Consider the following 20,816-nt stretch of genomic DNA (forward strand, 5'->3'; position numbering starts at 1 on the left):
AAGCACACCGGACTTAATTTCCCAGTCAACACTGATAAGTACAGGCAGTTCCCTTTGACATCGCTGGATGTAATCGGGTTCAAGGCACCACGCATTAGCTCTTGCCTTGCTCTCTACCTCACTAATTGGCAGCATATATCCTCAGACCAGCACATCTCACTTTCTCCCCCCAGCTAGCAGAGACATGATCTTTGCCTGTGAGCAATCCTTAGACACGGCAGCATTTTTTTTTTTTTACAGCATAGTGCCATGGTATTACTAAATTTTGAGTAGCATCACACATTTTAACTTACATTTGACTTTGTTACCTTTTTGTTGCCTGTCTAGATGCAAATTAACCTACAATCTGATAACAGGTCAAATACCCCTTGAAGTGCCTGTCCCATGGGCAGAATCAATTGCAGCTGGCGGTTTGAAGGTCACATGTGACATGTCCCAAAATAGTTCATTAGAAACCTTAGAAGTATATCACGTTGAAAAGATGTCTAAAAAAGACTTTCATTCTGGTCTTTATTAGATGTCTTCTAAATGTCTGTTGTTTTTTGGACTGGTCTATGCTCAGTGGAAAACTCATTTTATTTTAGTAGTGTGCTATGCAGTCTATAGTCAAAATTGTTTGAAACTTGGTGAATGTTGAGGAAGGTTCTCAGTCATGGTAAATCTAGGTGCTGTATTGTAGCCAACTGGACTTGTTTCAGTTTCTTGAAGACATTTCATCTCTCATCCAAGAGGCTACTAGTTCTAACTAACTGGAAAGGAGTTGGCTGGCTTTTAAAATCTGTTTGGTTGTGTTGTTGCAAAGTTGTTAAGGAGACGTGTGAGCTCTGGGCTTCAGAGAACTCATTACAGCATTGAAAGTGGGTGATAAGTAATGTTTTAGGCCACCTCCTCTGTTCATAGATGGTCATTCCAGTTCGACATTAATGGATTCCTTTACTACTCTTTCAAACAATCTGTCTTCTCTGGCGAAGATGTTTACATTGCTGTCCTTAAAGGAATGATTTTTTCTCCTTCAAAATGAAAGTGGACAGCAGAGTCTTGACCTGAGGATGTGGCCCATCAGTGTTGTGCCATTCGTTTACGGAGAGGTTGTTTTGTCTCTCCAATGTACAAATGTGCAACTCACCTAGAAACTGTGAAGTGAATTATAAATTTGGAATGTAATTTTGCTCTAGCGTGTTTAAATACAAGAACAATGCATTCCTCTGCAAGTTGTTGATCAATAACAATCAGCAAGTTACATGTGCTAACAACAGCCAAATGATTCCCCTGTTCCATGTCAGGAGGATGAAAGCATTTGAAGCCAGGAGGGCACAACTTGATTCCATGGACTTCTGGATATTTAAAGTCAGCCTACACACACTTCAACGTCAATGTCAATGTGTGTGATCGTGTTCACATTCCATTATGCACAACAGATGAGGGAGGGGACCAGAGGCAGCGCAGTGAGTAAAGAGCGAGCTAGCGAGAGAGACTCCATCATTAAGATGCAAGGAGGAGAATTTCATTCGAGGCACTTCATTAACGCAGAGTCAACCGGCATTAGTCATGGTGGACGCCACTGTTCCAGGGATAATTAAGGGTCAACCATGTCAACCCTGCTGCTCAACTAGCAAACCCTGCCACAAAAGCCAACAAACAGATAGATAAGTAACTCTAAACATATGCCCTCCTCTCATGCTGTCAAAAAGACTGACTACAGTGTCATTTTTTTTTAAAGTTTCATATGTACACAGTTGACTTGCATGTTAACATGCGGGAAATATAATAACAATATAAACTGTGTAACCGTTAAGTGACATCCCGGTAGCCTACCCTAAAAAATGAGGAGGGTCGCATTAGCTAGCGCACCACATGCTATTGTTTCTGTACCAACAATCAAAAAGAGGTGTCATAACAGGAGGTAACAGGCACAACCTTAAAGGTCCTATGTGTAAGATTTAGTGGCATCTGTGGTGTGGTGCAACCAACTGGGCACACTTGGCCTTCTCAGCATTTAAAGCTGCTACAAGGAACTTTTTGTTGATTCTGGTAGCCTGTGTGGACAAAGCAAAACAAGTTGATTTTAGTGCTGTACTATACCAACAGCCAACAGAGCAGCTTCTTTCTTCAGGCTGTGAGATCCCTCTATTCATCCTCACCACGCCACCATAAAAAATGTTTTTCTTTTATGACTCATTCAACCTGGGTTAAGGTTAGACTTTGAGCCAGATGTACCCGTTGAACTGTACTTTATGGAACAGTGACATTAGGATTCTCATAGTGAGGTCTTACCTTTTTTGGCTGCCTGGTCCTGGCAGTTTTCATAGGTGCAGGGTCCCCAGGCACTCCATGACGACACCTCACACTCAACTGGACAGCTGATGTGGCAGAGCTGGGTGGTGTTCGGGGGGATACTCAGACACAGATCATTGTCCATTGGTCGCAGTTCTTTAGGGACACAAACAAATGTCAATGGCATACTGCAGGTTATATTGTGAAAAATCATGACAGCAAAATGAAATAGAACACAGTAAAATAAAGGAAAACAGAACACCCCCCACACCCAACCCCAACCCCCACACCACCTTGGTGTCTCCCTGGATTCAACTGTAGACATGTCAATAATTCAGTTGGAGGGTGTCACCAGAGATGGTGCTTCCCTCACAAAAAACATACATGTACAACATATTACACTTTTATCCCACTACATTTATTTTAAAGCTTTAATTAGCATTAGCCCTAATGCTTACTTTACTTCCTTGATTTATATTTCTTATCAATAATCTAAAGTTGTTGCTAGGTTATATTATTATACATTATGCCACCCGGCAGTATATATACAATTTTTAAAATTAGTTCATCCTTTACCTGCTGCAGCCCTATAGTTATGAAAACATTAATGTATCAGTATTTATAATTTGAGAATACACTATATATATTATTCTGAAATGGATCATTTGTTCTTTCAGTTCATTCAGTCATTACATCAAAGTTTTTGTTGTTTATTTAATATGTTTAAGCGCATGAAATCAGTCAATGAAGATCTTTCTATCCTGATCAGCTGGTGTGTGTGACCCATATTTGGATATTCTGCAGCATCCCAGGGTTTGAGCCTGACCCATGGTCTCTCGCTGTGTGTCATCAACCTGTCTCCCGTCAACTCCCAAGCTGCTCTGCCAAGAGAAATTAAACATTTATTCCCTAAAGCCCAGGTGTTAATGAAACGAATGGCACAACACGGGTGGGTCAACCCCTGAGTTCAAGATTCTGCAGTCCACTTACATCTGAAAGTGAAAAATAAGTCCTTTGAGGATGACAGTGTGAACATCTTGGCCAGACAGGAGAGATGGTTTGAAAGAGGAGTAAAGGAATCCATCTATGTCAAACTGGATCAACCATCCTTTAACAGCGGAGGTGGCCTACGACATTGCTTATCACTCACCTACAATGCAGCATGGAGTTCCCTCACCAGACAAATTAAAAACCATTCACTCCTGGGCTCACCTAGCCTTAGCAACCCACATGAAGGCCAGTTGGGTCAACAACCCATGAGTGGCCCTGACGACTCCGAAATTCAGAGCTCACAAGTGTCCTTAACTCTGTAAGGACACTCCCACACAATGTTTAAAAGCCTACCAACTCCCCTCCAGTTAGGTAGAACTGAAGAAGTCTCTTGGATGAGAGGTGAGACGTCTTCAAGAAATTGAAACATGTCTGGGTCAGCCACTCAGACGAGTGCTGCACACACAGCTTTTCCATCCTGTTAAATCATTCATTCCCCAGTCATTTTACTTTACCTTTTACGCAGTACTTTTGAAAAACAAAAAGCTGAAGCATAATATTGATGACCTTGTGATGTGGTCGCCTTATAATAAATAAATATGGTCTGTGTGGAAATCACACTGTCCACACACGTCAAATACAGTAAGCCTATGATACAGGAAAAACAGCTGACTTCACGCTGCTCTGCCTGGTGGGTAGATAAATTAGTTTCCACACACTGGGGTTAGGGGCTTTACGATTCCACCCCGCATTCGTCTTATGTTAAGTTTTAAGAGGTTTCATTCGTACAATCTGCAATAAAAATGTTGATTAAATGTATTGTGTAAAGTTACTGGAAGGTGACGTATTTCCAGTGGGAGCAAAAATCGTTGGCTGTAGCTTGTTGTTAGAAGTTGTACATGCTTCTCTCACTGTAATACAAGAGAGAGAGCGAGAGAAGCTTGCTGGGCACTGATTTTTACTGGACGGAGGATAAACAGCATGAAAAGGAGTGGACTTTGGAACAGATGACGTAGGAGTTTGTAGAGAGTTAGAGGAGCCTTGTATGATACACATTTATCTCATATTTTTATTATATTCTCATACTCTCTCTGCAAATTGGGGGTGCGACACAATAAATATAGCTTTGCCAGTGTGGTTCCTTATTACAACTGATCAAGATGGCCAAAAGATGCTCTGCTCAGAGGACCTTGCAATTGATTTTAGAGGAGAGAGAAGCTTCTGATGATGATGTAGAGGAAGAGGCTTCAGAATGTGAGGATCACATTTTTGACAATGACTTTGAAGAAGAGGACGAGATTGAGCATGAGCTAGTTCCAAAGTGAAGACGAGCCACAGGACTAGCCTGTCAGCAGCCAGCCTCAGGACCAGCCCGTCAAAGAAAGGCAAGAATGTGGTACTCATGAGTACACTGTACAGGGATTGAAGAATCTGTGGCCAGGAGCATCAAAAACCAGAGAGCATCATGGATTATGATGTCACGGAAGGAGGGGTGGACAACATGGACAAGCTGGTGACTGCCTACAGCTGCAAAAGGAGGACCCTACACTGGCCACTGGTGATATTCTTTGACATATTGGACATCTCAGCGTACAATGCCAACGGGAAAGGCATTGGTGAGATCTCAAATCTAGAGAACACAATCATGTCCCAAGAACCCCAGGCTCTGCAGCCATCATGAGGATGATTCAGGAGGAGAATGCTGGTGCCCTATCCACTCGACCCACATCACTGTCAGCTTGTGTTGTGTAAACTGACCTGAATGTGTTAAATTTCTAATGAAGTTCAAATAAATAAAAATCAATAATTATGAAAAACCCTGCTTCATTTGTAAATTTGTTGAATTTCCTCCACTCTTGATTATGATAGATGTTCTTGTTTCATTACATTGTATAAAAAAAAAAAAACGAGTAGCACTTTAATTCAAAAATGTGATCAAACAAAGGTAAAGGGCAAACATCAACCACATATGCTGTATATTTCTTGTAATTGGGATGAAGTAAACATCTGTTGAGTATTTTAACATAAAATTGTTCGATTGTGTAAAAAGAAAAACATAACACGCAAGACTGAGTAAGACAGTACATCCCGTCATGGCTAAATACTTGCAATGAGGGTGGTGCTTTATATTGCTGCTCATCTTGTTGAATGGATCTGGGGATCTGAAGACAATGTAGAGCACGTAAAGACCCGTGGTGCGTTTGACCTAGATCTATGTGGCCAAGGAAAACCCAGGTGTTTTCAGAGGAATGGTGGATGTTGTAGCATCACTCGATGCAGCAGTACAAGAACCTCTGCTACTGTTAAAGGAACATCTAAGACAGCACAGAATGAACTCTTTAAGTGCTGACTTTAAGTTGTTTCAGTTATTTTTCAAGCTTCAAGCTATTTCAATGTGGTAATTCTTCTTTTTTGTGGAAAAACCAAATAAGACAACTGATACTGTTCCAAGCAGAGTATTTCTATTTTAATTTCTATAAACAGACTGGTATGATAGGTGCTTTGGCGTGCCTACTGGTGATACATGGTTAAAGTGCATCTTACAAAGTAATTTTTCCAGTAGGGCAGGCAAGTCTTCTATTTGGCTTGATTCTCCAAGGAGCTCTGCTCCAAACAGCTGTAGGTGACTCTCTGCAAGGTCATCAGGCTGATGAATCATTTTTGCTGCACCAAAACAGGACAGAGCCTAATTCACATGCAAGATGCCCTCGGGTAGCCAAACGTGGATCTTTTAATGGCGTCGCTTAAATGTGTGTGCATATGGCATGCCCTTGAGTGCTCATGTAAAACAATAGTGGGTGATACATCGAAAGTGCGTGAGTAGGTGCTGTTCCATCTACATCAATATCAAATCATTTTCAGAGTATTTTACATGTTGAATTGACTGATACAGGACTACTTTCATTCTATTAAGCTGTCAGAACAGCATCTGACTGGAAATCCAAGGGCTGAGAGGGACCTGTATGATTTGTTGGAACAGGAGTGCTGAAGTTGCTCAAAGGAACATTAAATGTCAACATTGTATTGCCATCTTACGTTCATTCAAAACAGATATAGTAATCAAACTGAATTTGGGCCTGCAACTACCAGTTATTGCCATGATTTATTAATGATATAAAATGTATATTCAGTATTTTCTAAAGCCCAAGATGATGCCCTCAAATATCTTGTGTTGTCCACAACCCAAAAATATTCAGTTCACTTTCACAAAAGAGGAAAGAAACTGGGAAATATGAATATATAAGAAACTAGAATCAGAGAATTTTGTATTTTTTTTCTCAAAACTTACTAAAACTGCTGTTAAATGTTTAGTGTTGAACTAGGCCTGGAAGTAAAGGTAAAATATATTTTGGCTGTAGGGGTTCGTGTAAAACAAATTTAAAAAGTCAAAGGTCTGGAAAATCAAAATGTAAAAATTCTTCTCAAATTAAGTTTTAAAAACCATGTTCCTCTGGCTCCTGGGCACATATGTTCTATATTGCCACTCTGAACCTTCAGAAAAACATTATTTCTACTTTCTGCACCCTGCTCTCCCTTTCATGAATCTTTTCATGTCCTATTCTTACTGACACAGCTGTGTAGATGTTGTAAGGACTGTAATGTGACTGACTGAGAAGACTGATTAATTACCATGCTCATGAGAATATTCCACTGTATGCTACACGTTAGTGCATTTTGCACACTTGAACAGTGTGTTTGAGATTGCTAAAGTCATTAGTGTGATGCACAACAAGTGGTTCCAACCAAGCAATGTGATTGGTTAACTAGACATTCAAAGCACACTCTAACGAGCATAAAAGCACACTTTACTCTATATTTAAATAAAAAATATTTCTTCACCAATTCCATGACAATATTGTAGCCATCAGAGCTGGAACAGAAGCCAATTTTGGCTTAGATTTTCTCGTTTACACAAAATGCATTCTGTGGGCTTGTACAGACTATTACCCCCTGGTAGGCTATTTCTATCACCTGTTGAGTTAGATATTTATTATAATTATTATGAAAAATTATTTCAGAACTTCTGCATTTGCAGATGCTCGCAAACATATTTACATACATATATATGATTTATTGGACTAAATGATTTTGTCTTTTTTTTTATTAAATCAACATGATTATAGATCTGTGGCAAAACATTTTTTTTAGAAGATATCTCAGTTACTGTATAATAAGACTGAGCTAGCTAAGCAGTTGTTGTGTGTGGTATTCATTCAATTTGGGAAATCCCACAAGCTCTAGAAAGCATTAACATCAGCTCGGGGCTGACTTAACAGGGAAAACTAATAGGCTGTGTTGCTCAATTACTACTTTGGGTTGACCTACTTGCTGGACTAGTAAATCAGATTTAATAACATGAGTCCAAATGACAGACTGGTTTCCAGCTATTGATAACACATCCAGTGCACCTAAGTGAGCCATCTCAACAATTATTTACACTTTTGTTTTTACTCAGGCTGTCTAAGAAACAATGCAGATGGCCATACCATTGATTTACCTTTACACTGTAGTTTTTCTGTCACTGATCTTTCAGTCTCCTTCTCCACTTCATCACTATCTGATCACTCTCTAATTCAATGCATTTTTATTCAACCACCTATCCTTCAATACCTCTGCCGTCCTAAAATTCACCACAACACCTGAGGTGTGGGGAGTTTGTGAGTTGTAACAGGTCAGGGATTCATATGATTCAGAACTCTCTTTAGCTGGGCTATAACAGAAAAGTACATATGATGACACTGACTGTCCACTAAAACATCTAAGGGTTACTGCCCTGGGTAAGGCATGATCAACACAAACAGGGTCATTTGGATTTGGACGACTGCAGAGAACACTGGGTCTTCTCTCCACACTGCATGTATTTTGCTGTAAATACAAGTATTTTGCATGTATTAAAGAGATCTGATTCACACAGAGTCTGAAATTCTTCCGAGATTTAGCAACTCTCAAACTTAAACAGGGAGATTTTCCCTTACACAGTTAGGGGGCAAGCTCCACTAACGTTTTCAAAAACCAGATAGAAACACACGTACATCATTCATCGCCAGCTGGGAACTCAAATCACAGACTGTTGTCATTTCTAATCCTGTTAAGGATACACTTTATGATCCTTTGTATTTCAATTACTTACTGGTAAGAGTTGTATAATAACAATATTACACTCAAGGGTAGGCTTTACTGTCACTGATGGCACGAAACCATGAATATCTACACAATTTCATGACATTCCATTTAATCCCTTTCAAAATGCTTCAGTCTTAGCCAACCAACTGACACTGCCATCCCTACAACCACACCAGTAAATGGCTGAATATTTGGACCATGGCGTCCAATGCATTTAGTTTGGCCAGTCAAAAAAAATGCTGATAATACTGGCAAAGAACATCGAACACCAAATTGTCAGTGCTGGCAATGAATATACCATATCATTTTCTGAGCTATAAAACAGTAAACAGTAAATATGCCACTGTGCTAACAGATGCTGAATTAGATCATCCAAATGACCTGTTGATAATTTTAATTTGCAACATGTTCACGTGTTGTCAGGGTAGCAGACCAGTCAGACATCCTGATTCCTATAAAAAGCTTTTCATTCACATTATCCAGTAAGAACTTTTCGAGGACAATAGCCTCTTTGTTCTCCTCCTTCCTCGTCTAGTCTGAGCAGCTCTCCACAGCCATAACAAAGGCTGATTAATGGAATTCTCCACACAGACTGCCCTTGCCCAGGTATCTCTGTGCCAGATGGTCTAGTCTTCTTACTGCTCTCCCAGCCACCAATTTAGGAACCTCAGAGGCCGCCACCCTGTGCTGCTAAGTGCCAGTTGCCATCAATAACCTGTCTCCCAGTTCATTTCTGGCCAAGGATTCATGGCTTTCACATTGGCCCAGCTGTTGTACAGCATGTCACTATTTGCTCTCCACTTGGTTTAACATTCAACAGAACCAGTAGAGAAAAAACAGCTGAGAAGCCTTAGCAGAATCATCTTTAAATATATTGTAATCTTCAGAAGAACCTGGGAAACTGCCTGTGAAATATGTGACATCAGGGAGAATAAAAAGATGCTTATAGTAAACCAATAACACATTGTAATAAATAGTGATGTTGTCAGCAGTAATCTTTGCATGGATGTGGAACAGTTCAGGATTGAGTAAATCCATCGCTCTCCAACTGTGAGTGTATCACATCAAGACGGTCTGGATGGTGGTAGATCCCACTAATCAGACTTTGAGTGATGTGTGTTCACAGATATTGCTGCCAGACTATCCTATCTCACACGCTGTGGGATATGCTGATCATTCATGAAAGCAAATGGTAAGATTACATCCGCTTAATTAGGCTACGGAATCCCTCCATAGAAATGCTTGGCTCATCACAATGACATCATCCACAGCATCCTGGCACACAAGAACCAGGAAATTAACACGTTAGCGTGGTCTTGGTAAAAGGCCGCCATATATGTAGAATGCACTGAAAAGATGACAGTCACCATTCCACCATTTTCCGGCAGAGAACCATGGCCTCAGACTCAGAGGGGCTGACCCTCAACCCCACCACTGCACACTCGACTGCAAACTGCCCCAGTGCCTGTGGGGCCGAAGAAGCCAAAAGAAACACATAATCTGCAAAACGCAGTGACGTAATTTTGAATTTCCTAAACCGGACACTTTCCTTCCCAAGGCTGCGCCTCGGGATCCTATCACAAACAGGATTTGAAACAAGGGACAAGCATGGCAGTCCAACACCCACAAATGAAAGGTGTGGCTGTACTTTCTCTGCCATTCGTGTCCGTAAACAATGAGCTCCCTACGCCACAGGGGTGTGGTGATTGGACTGTGGTCACTTGCAGTGAGTTATGGGAGTAGCCAGTGCAGGGTGGGCAGGTAAGGACAGATTGATGTTCAGGTAGACTTCCATACAATAACAATGGGCCGCTAAAACTGACGGGTAGTTTTTACAGCCCAGTCATTGCCAGAGATGATGGACTGTTTTCCTTTTTTTCCAAAATCATTTTACATTTTGATCACTGTCTGGATGTTAAAAGATTGTATACTATTACAATAAAAGATGTTTCTGAACAGAATTACTTATTACATTTACTTATTAATCAGTTCTGATAATCACATGATTGAGGTTATAGGGAATGTAGTTTGGGCCTAGACTTGATTATTGTGTGGGTTAAAATAAAGTTGTTGTTTTTTTCAAGTTTGTACTCAGTGGTGCATTATTTCACTCTGTGCCCTACATTAGAACCAATCCTGTGTTTTATATATGTTTAAATATCTTTAAAGTGGACAGCAAACACTATTTTTCCAGAGGCTGATCTCTGTAGAAACTCGAACAGCTGGATTTTTGGTGTGAGCTTATAGTGCATCTCTGCTCATAGATTTTCTCTCTGCTACCTGTTTAACAAACACCAGCACACGAGGAACAAGCTGCATTATATTTATACTGTGTACTCTGTATTTATAATCTGTGATGGCTCAGAGAGGCACAGGCACCATTTCAACTCACAGCATTAATATACATATTTATTGATTATTGCCTCTACATTCATTAATATTCTGGTTGTGAAATAAGCATTTCATATCCTAGAATGTGATTATAATGTCTTTTGAACATCGGAAACTATACTGCAGTTGAACTTTTCAAGGAAAGCTGAAATGATGTAACATCAAACCTGTCGCTCGGGAATTATCAGCCTCACTATGGATACATGGATGTGTTTTAAACTGGCTTGCAAGGCCTACATTTTGTAAGAATGTACATTGACTCAATGACTAATTTATTACAGCTCTGTGTCACAGGCTCATGATATAGGCCTTATGTACTGTTTTGGCCAAAAATACGCATTTGCTCACATTTCAAAATGAAAATAACTCAAGATTCAACACAGAACCAAAAAGTCGACTGAACTTTCCAAATTATATGTGACACACTTAACAATGACTTTTGCTGTTTTCCATTCATAAATATCATAACCTCACATGATTACAAAGTGCCCAGTTGTAACAGCTAATGTAATGGTGGTGCTGCAGTAACAGTTTAAAAGATTTAAAGATAACTGAGGAAAATAAAAGCTTATAGCTAGAGCTCCCCCCTGCCTTTATACCCCTCTATCCTTTTGTTTAGTCCACTTGTTCATTCTTTACCTATTCATTTCATCACGTTCTTTCTCTGCCAGTGTTTTAGTCTCATTTGCTATTTTTCCTACCAACTATACTGTTTTTATGCAAGGCTTTTTATGATGACAGTATTTGACCCACCTTAGTTCAGCTGCCTGGTATCGGCACTTCATTGACAAAGTGAACTGTTTGTAGCACATTTGTGTTGTGTGTGTGATATATCAGTCTGTGTATCTGCCTGCCAGTCTGCCTCTGTGCAAGCCATTATCCAAATAAAAACAAATATTCCTGTTGAACATAATCTCACCGGTAAAGTGGGTGACCAGTGCCACCATGACCGAGCATTGTTAAAGCAAGAAGAGTATAACCATAAACATGACTTCATTCATCCAGGCTCCAGATATTACTCCTGGGTGATACTGTTTGCAAGTGTAAGGTGTTTACAAGATAGAGACAGTTAGCTGACCAGAGTCATCAAGTCCTCCAGCCAATCAGCTGACACGCTTCCACGCTTCCACAATCACTTCCCAAAAACTTCCACTGTAAGATTGCAGTGAGGAAATTACTTGTATCCAACAAAGACACATCTAAAATAAGGGAGCAAGAAACTGTGCAAATGAATACACAGGATGAATGAAAGCTTCTATTTACATCATAGCATGTCCAAGTTGGCCAGTTTATGTGAGACATGACCGCACTGAAGCTGACTGAGACAAGGACAGGTGCAGCGTGAGAAAAAGGAGGATGCGTCTCTGCAGCTGAGCTGGCAGAGCTTGTCCCATAATTCATCACACCCATTCAACTCTTCTCACTTTTCTCCAGTTGCCACCATCCTTTGATCGTGACACCTTGAAGCCAAATCCAGTCACTTCTCACCTGTCACGATGCCTCGACTAATGTCTCCCCACTGCCACCCAAAAACACTTTCCATAACAATTACTGTGTTAAAATGCAGGCTTGGCTGTTGATGTAACCACTTTTTCCACCCTAACAGTATATGTAAAGGGAAACTGTGGAAAGTGTGAGACTCACCTGCTGTTAACAAAATGTGGAGCCTTGACACTAAAGGATGAAAGCGTGTGGCTGGTTGGGAGCATCTGATCTGAATAATTTCTAGCAGCAGACGCCAGTTCAGCCTCCCATGCCAGATGGACGGAGACTTATCGTGTCAGTGCTGGATAAGCATGGCCACGCTACCGGGCCACTTCCACGCTCGATGTGCTCAGTAATGCCACCAATTTAGGTGAAAGCTCATATTTCATTTGCTATCCTTTCTGCGTGGCTTTTGCACTCACATTAGCATATTCAAAAAGCCCAGTCCCAGATTAGATATGAGGGGAAGCCACTTTACTCTCCTTTCTGGTTCATACATGGCTGAAAAAGCAGGGGGTGGTATCAGTGACTCATAGCAGAGCCAAAACAGATGACATGCCTTTGGTGCGTGTGAAACGCAAGCCCGAGCAGATGATTCCAGAGCTCTTAAACAGGTTTTTTTTGTCTGCGATATGGCACTCACAGATGTTTTTTGAAGCTGTTATAAACCAACCTGTGTCAGAACATGAGCTATTAAAAATGCTATAATTTACTCCACATGCCCACTTTGCTGTCTGTCGCCAAGATAATGATTCCAACTGCCTTAATCTTCCCAAACATTGTTTTGAGCTGATGGCACTGCAAAATTTGAATTCTGTCTAATATAATGATTACTATGCAGCTGCAATACAGTGGGTCTGTTATAACTTTTTGGATTGCAAAGGATTCCAGTAAGTTAATATAAAGCACTATTTGGGAATGAAAGCAGATGTTTGTTTGTTTTTTTTAAAAATCCTACCTGATTAAGTAGTAGCCTTCATTTATATGAAAATTGAAATTATGTTTTATGCCATTTTTCCAGTTCAGGAAGATTTACTGAAATTGTATGGAAGTGGTTAGGGGGATAACAAGCAGGCCTTTGAAACTGTAGAGGGGCCCTGTGTGGGTCTACAGATTTTAATGTAAACTTGGTTATCTCGTGACTACATAATAATATTTCAAACATTTTCATCCTGAAGGAGCGGTTCCCCTAAAAATGAACAGTCATCATTAACCTCAACCCCATGCTTGTGGAAAGTCATGTTAAAGGGATATTCCGGTGTAAATTTAATCCATGGTCTAACACACTGTGACACTGAGTAAGATCCCCCCTCGAGAGATCAAGTTTGCAGACCACTAGTCCACGTAGTTTTAGCAACCTCAGAAATGACGGCACAATATCACGGTAATCGACTCGCATTGACTTCCACACAACAGGAAGCGGTGGCAGGAGAGAGGTGAGTTGTGTTCACTTTACAATAGCAATCCAGTTAAGCAAGCAGAGGTTTGATGCCTCGATCTATGTGCTGAGACCGTATTTGTAATGTTGCTGAGGTTTGGTGCTGTTCTGAGCAGTATTTGTGGCTTTTTGATGGCGATTTCTTGTTGTTATCGTGTGGTCATTTCTGAGGTTGCTAAAACTACATAAACTAGCGGTCTGCAAACTGGATATCTCGAGGGGTTCTTACTCAGTGTCACGGTGTGTTAGACCATGGATTAATTACACCGGAATATCCCTTCAAGTTTAGTAGTTCAGAAATCATTTTGTAAGCTTCACAACAAAACAGCATTGCAGCATTCTCCTAAACAACTGAAGTAGCTGGGGACTTGAATAAACAAATAAACAAACAAACAAATGAGTAAATAATAAAATGGTTGCATATCAAGCATAATCCAAGTCTTTGAAAGACCTGAGATCCCAATTTGAAATTGAAAAGACATTATTTACACTATTATTTAACCAAAATCATTTCCTTTACCATAAACTTAACCATCCACTCCTGACCATTAGACACATATGTGCTTTTAAGTTGCCACTGCATACGTTGTAAATAGTTAATAAGGGATAAGTTTTGGGTTGCCAAGTTAAACAAAAAAAATCCTTTTGGAAATATGAAGCTTTGTCAGTCATTGAGCAGTAAAGTGACCAAATTGAAAAGGTGCTCTAAAATGTTTATAATTTTTCTATAAGGAAAGATACAGCAGTGTGTCAGTGGAATTCAGTCATAGTGGCCTAGTGACCTATAAAAAGTACACCCAGATGGCATCAATTCAGAGCCAAAGCTACACACACCATGCGGGGATTTTTTTTTCACTGATTAAGTATAGACATAACAGAAGTCACAGTGTTACATTTATTGAGGTATATAGATATCTCTGCAGTCTAAAAGCTAGATATAAAAGCAGTATATTTTGGAACACTACATTCAAGTAGTATTTGGAAAAGCAGAGATGTAATCTCAAGATCAACAGACTGATTTCAGTGGTTCCCATCCTTGGATGTGCACAAAAATCAGAAACAGATCAACGACATGGAACACACTTCCAGGACTGACATAGCACTTACTGAGAACTGTCTTGTTAAAAAACAACTTTCTTTCATTATCTTCCTTAAGTTGTTGATTGCATGAGGACAAATAAGTCTCAGTGTAAGCCTTTAAACCTAAATGCAGGATTTATACTGACCATAGGTGGCTAATGCAACAGTAATGCAAATAGATGCAGCAGCTGGTAGCACCTCCAAATTCTGCTACATTTCTGTTTTTTAAAGATGATTTTTTCAGTTTTGTTGCTGAAACATACTGCTCATACCATGAAATACTGTCTGCAAGGCATCAATACAAGAGAAAAGGAGAGATGACAGAAGAAATGCATGCTGGGAGAATCACCTTCTTTGCTCCTGAGCGAGCTCAAGTTAGGCGGTGTGTCGGCGCTGCTCTGGACACAGTAAACCTCTCGTGTCTGAATCCCACCTCCACACAACCCCGTCTGGTTTCCACGCCGGCGGTCCTGTTGGCTCAGCAGCACATCCACCCTGCACTCTGTCCACTCTGTAGTTTTCCAGCTGTAACTGAAAACAGAGGTGGACACAACAAGAGTTACTCTTACACAGTAATCAGCCCCATGTATATCATATGTTTTAATTATCTATACAGTTTAGAGTTACAGGGATATTGTATATCAAGAACATATACACGTAATAAGCAGAGAAATAGATTAATGCTTGATGTGACTTTGTGTTCCTTGGTACTCCCCCATTGTTTTCAATTACACAGTTCACACACACACACACACACACACACACACACACACACACACACACACACACACACACACACATATATATATATATATATATATATATATGTATATGTATATGTATATATATATATATAATCATGTTATTACTTAGATCTTATGACGATGGATAAATGACACTAAAAGTAAAGTAAAATATGGCAAATTAGCACATGTTATCTGTTTTCTTATAAATAATGAAAGTATCCATAAATCCCTAAAGTAATTTTGATAACGGAAAATAACATGATCATACATTGTGTGTCTGGCTTTTTGCTGGCACTGAAAACGACTGTATGTGCCTGAGTGAGACCAGGGTTGGTGTTCTCATTTCTCATTGTAAGAAAGACTTTTTTATGTTTTGACCTCAGATGTCTATTTACGATACCCCTCAATATCGCAATTTAAACCAGAGGGTTCAGTGAGCGCTCTCTAAGACCTGATTTCTTTAAGCCGATGGGGATTGTGCTTTTCATTCATAGATGGGCTTGTATCTGGTTAGTGAATTGGCAGCAGTGTGTTTTCACCCTGAGGTCAGAAAATGTTAACCCTGCCTCCATCTCTACTGATAATGGAATTCATTTGAGGTTGCCAATGAAAGGCTCCATATTCATAAGAAGAGCCCCCCGTCTCTGTCCCTCTCTCTCAGTAGGTTCTGCACTGCTGCAGGACAATGAGGCCCCTGGGAGAGCAATGCATTTTGGGGCTTTAAATTGCCCAGATGGGGACACACAAACAACACAGTACTTCAGGACCATGGACAGAGCTCCTGCCTCACTTCCGGTCTGTGCAGACAGCAGCAAGAGTAGATTGACATTGATTTACTATTTCAAATTGTGACTCATTCTACTCTGCCCATAAAACAGACCAATAAAATGGGCAGATTACTTCTTGAAGGGTTATATGGGAGATTAGCAGATTAGCAGATAGTTTTATAGCTAGCATCAGGCCTTTCTATAACCCACCATAATTCATTGGCTATTGAACTTCACTTTGAAAGAAATTAAAGGCAACTGATATTCCCTCCTGGGTTTAGTGGCAGCATGGTGGGGATGTCATGGTCGGACAACATGGTGGATAGAAATCCAACAGTGCAGCAGCTTCCTTTTAGAATACTAATTGTATGGAATAGTCCATTTATGTGTTCCTTCTGGCACTGAGCCAGACACAAGCAATTTCCTCTACTTATGCACAAAAACCCCAACAATCCCCTTCACCCACATCACCCAACCAGCCTCACTCTGTCTAGGATTATTAAACCTGGAGTACTTGGCAGTAATGAGTTTGTCATTTTCTCACCCTATACTGTTAACATAATTTAGCAAGGCATACGCTTTAAGTCATTTTATTCCATTTTAGGTTACTGGGTAATGTAGCTGTCACTGTCCTCTGATGAAAAAAAAAAAAGATTTTTAGACCCAGTGCAAAAAAGCTAGCCTGTGTGATGTCTGGTGACCAAGTCCCTATTATGGTGTCCTGTCTATGGCTTGAGCTTTCCCCAAAAGTGACCTAATTTTTTACTGTACCTTAAAGACAGGCCGCTAAGTGAAATAAAACTATGTGGCAAAAGAGGACCAGGTAGCAGAGCCCACCCATTAACGTCTCAAACACAGTGTGCTAGTTTTGGATACCGGAGGGGGCTGCTCACAGTCATATCATGCCCAGAAAAAACAGGTTGCTTTTATTTTCTATGTGGTTCTCACTGGACAGTGATGCAAAATCATAACGAGCTTAAAAAATATGATGCATTCCTGTGGATTAAGCTAGCCAACAGTATATAACATGAGCGATATAGTGGTAAGATTACACATTAATGCAGCAGTAAGAGTAATGTAAAAACATCAGATATAAAAACACATTACGTATAACAAAGACTATCATAATGATATATTGTCCAACAAACTGGAAATGTCCCTGGTTTTTATTTCAGAAATCCATTCTTATTATTGTGGTGGGATCATCTTTAGTAAAATAAATTGCATTAGGCACAATGTTGCTTTAGCTAAATGTTAACATAAGCTTGATATTATACTCTCAGTATGATTGCTTAAGATACTGTTGTTTAGCAGGCTATATTTCACATGTTCAACATCTTGGTTTAGCATGTTAACATGCATGCCACTGTAGCCCACCTCTATACTAGCTCAGTAGCATTACAAATGTCCTTTAAGTAAAATTTTCAACAGAAAAAAAAAAAAAAAAAAGAAACAAACAAAAAAAAAACAGATAACGCTTTCTATCTTCTATCCAGTACTTAGTACTTACACAATGCAGGGTGGAACTCCATCTCCCTGGGGGCTGCAGGGCTCCTTCTCCTCCAGCTCTGGACAGTCACCTCCTCCACCACTTGGGAACTGGCTCACTTTTCTGGTGCGAGTGCGCTGTCCATTGGGCCCGTTGGGGTCGTAGCACTCCTTGGAGCAAGCCGACCATTCAGACCATTCAGTCACATCACAATCTTTGGTCATGACGCAGGCCTGGAAGGTGACTGGCAATGTCTCCTGAGAGCACAGGCTGGAGATGAGGGAAAAAGACAACATAAGACAAGAAAATACTGTAATGCTACAGAGAGTTTTAAAACAGAGTTTATTAACAATATCCTCTCCAAGTTAATGTGACTGAGAAATGTTGTTTTACTGATTATAAAATAAGATAGCAACCACATTTATCATGAGAGAAATTGTTGTGCAGTATTTGCAGTACAAGATAGGAAGACTACAAATACTATATATAGAGATAAATGTTTCCCATAAATAAATGTCATCTTTAATTACTGCAAAAGTTCCAAGATATGAGGGGTGGATGATAAAAAATGAATTGAAAACCAATAGTGACATCAAATACATTTACTTTTCAGACAGAACATATCTTTCTGGGGATTCAAACACAATGTATCTTTAACATAATATTTTTATATAGATATGATACTCATTAATTAAATATATGTAACTTAAAAAATTTAGAATTATAAATAGTATAATGTAAATAATATCACTGAAAAATTGGTGTTTATTGAATCATCTTTGATGGTTGATTCCTCACAGAGAACTTGTGCACAAGGTTTCATTTTCTTTAAGACAACAATTAAATTAACACTGTAGTAATTTTACACATGGGTGCGATGTGGCAGTAAGTACAGCAATCAAATTTAACATTGAAGATCTATGGTCTGTTCAGTGCATCAGGTCACTCCTTCAAAGTTTTGATAATCAATTACAAGAAAGTAGTAAGTAATTTCAAAAGACACATTGGTTTTGTTCGAATTCATTGCTGAAGCCATCACACAACTACAGAAACACTCCGGCCACTCATGGTTAAATACTGTCATGTTACAGAGTGATGCTTCTCTTCTTCTACCACATAAACGTTGGCTGACACAGCAGCTTGCAGAGAGCATTTTAACAAGACAACAGTCAAGTTTAATGTTGGCCTGTTATCAAGTTACTCTTACAGCAACAAATTGTACCTTAATTTGGACTGGTACTTTAATTCGGTACACTGCTCTTTGCTAACGACATGTGTAGCCCAGTGATTCTGTGTATTGTGCTAGTCATACACCAGCACCAAATACTTTTTTCACATTTCCATATGCTAATTTACCCTTAGATACGCAGCAAGATGCAATGTAATGCACAGCCAAACCTAGAAGGCTGGGGTGGTCAAAACACAGGAGAGTGCCAATATTCAACAGTATATAAAGGCAGGAAAGACAAAGTAAATAATAGCAATATTTGTTTCCCTATTAAAATGGTTCTAAATTGACAGAGTAGATTATTATTGGACAAAATTGCAACATCAGTGGGAAGGGGTTTCACAATGGCCTTTGATAACCCACATTGATTTTTTTCTCAAAAAACCTTGTGTGGTTGTGTGAACATAACTGCTCGCTGTCAGAAGCTAGGGCAGTAGTGTCAGAGGCAGTCACTGTGTCCCGCTGAGAAATGTTGCAGTTTCTTGGCAAAGCATCCTCTCTCCTAGCAACACTTACTGTTTATCTATTTTAACTATGACCACCGGCTTTTAGTGAAATCGTCTTTGTGGCAAGACTCAACCAAACCTTAATCATAGAGGTGGCAACACAGTTCTCATATGATTGTTTTTTGTAACACTCACTCAAGTAGTTTTTGAATGCACTGATAAACTAGTTTGTCTCTGAAGTGTGAAAAAATAATCTCATTCTCAGTCATCTAAAAGTAAAAAGCTTGTCCTGAGTTAGATGTTAGAAGGATGGGTCATGAGTCATCAGTTTTCCCATGTAAAAAAAAATACATACAAATGAATCAGACAATACAGGAAATTCAAATATATGACCACTGCTGATTAGGAATCATCCTCTGTGGACCAGGATATCTATTTCAAATTTCAGTTCTTGCCACAAATACTCAAGAAAATACATCATTTGTCAGTTCTTTCCAAAACAAGCCAAGTGTTTTCTTGGTTAAAGGGTAACCACACCAATTTTAGACATTAAAGTGCATTTACAGGTCTAAGAAGTACAAACGCAACCTAAAAAAGTAGTATAAACTCTTGAGAGGAAGCTGCATGTAATCTAATTAAATGCCTGTGATAAATTGCATTGTGGGTAATGTAGATGAATAAAAAGGGGATATCTCTGGTTCTGCTGTAACAATTTTGCTCATTTGTTTTTTCTCAAACTTCCATATTGAGCCCAACAGTGTTATGGGACTGCAATCCTAGCGGAGATGTGAAACAAGGCTTAGTGATGGCATCATAACCAGTTCTAAATATTCATGTTCACTGAGCTCACATTCAAGTTTTTTTGTTTGTTTGTTTTTCACAATCTGATCATGTACTACTCCTGCATAAATTGCAAACACATTGCTCACAGGGCTAGGTCTGCCCCTAGCAGATAAATCCAGCCACTGTTTATGTAATGCTATATCAGTGTCACACTACATTTTCTCTCTGATAAACAGAAGTCATAATTATCTGCTAATGGTGACCTATGTTCATATAAAGCATTTTAAAGAATTTGGTCAATTACTCGTTTGTAGATTTTCTTCTCCACTGGTGTTGGTCAGTTTCCATTAACACAACAATATATACCAACAACACCAACATGACTGTCACCTCATGAAAGAAAAACATCACAATAAGGTGAAAATCACAACAATTATGGACATACTGACAACTGTGTGAAATGAGTGTTAGTCAGTTCTGTGAGCTTTTGGCAGCTGGTTGAACTTCCTAACTTTGGTCTATAAATAACATATGCCTGGGGTCAAAAACAAGTTTTATTGAACAGAATCTTTGAT

At 39.5% G+C, this 20,816-nt stretch overlaps 1 protein-coding gene across 1 annotated transcript in view; it reads right to left on the reverse strand.

The window, feature by feature from the left end:
• LOC119014932 (thrombospondin type-1 domain-containing protein 7A-like) overlaps positions 1 to 20,816 on the reverse strand; it is a 133,610-nt gene that overhangs the window by 58,845 nt on the left and 53,949 nt on the right. Inside the window, exons 3-5 of the mRNA XM_037090385.1 lie at positions 17,806 to 18,054; positions 15,132 to 15,313; positions 2,275 to 2,430 (exon numbers count right to left, since the gene is read on the reverse strand). Of these exons, the coding sequence (XP_036946280.1) occupies positions 2,275 to 2,430; positions 15,132 to 15,313; positions 17,806 to 18,054 (587 nt within the window). The remainder of the gene's footprint in view (positions 1 to 2,274; positions 2,431 to 15,131; positions 15,314 to 17,805; positions 18,055 to 20,816) is intronic.

This window comes from Acanthopagrus latus, chromosome 3, assembly GCF_904848185.1.
Source record: "Acanthopagrus latus isolate v.2019 chromosome 3, fAcaLat1.1, whole genome shotgun sequence".
Lineage (NCBI taxonomy): Eukaryota > Metazoa > Chordata > Actinopteri > Spariformes > Sparidae > Acanthopagrus > Acanthopagrus latus.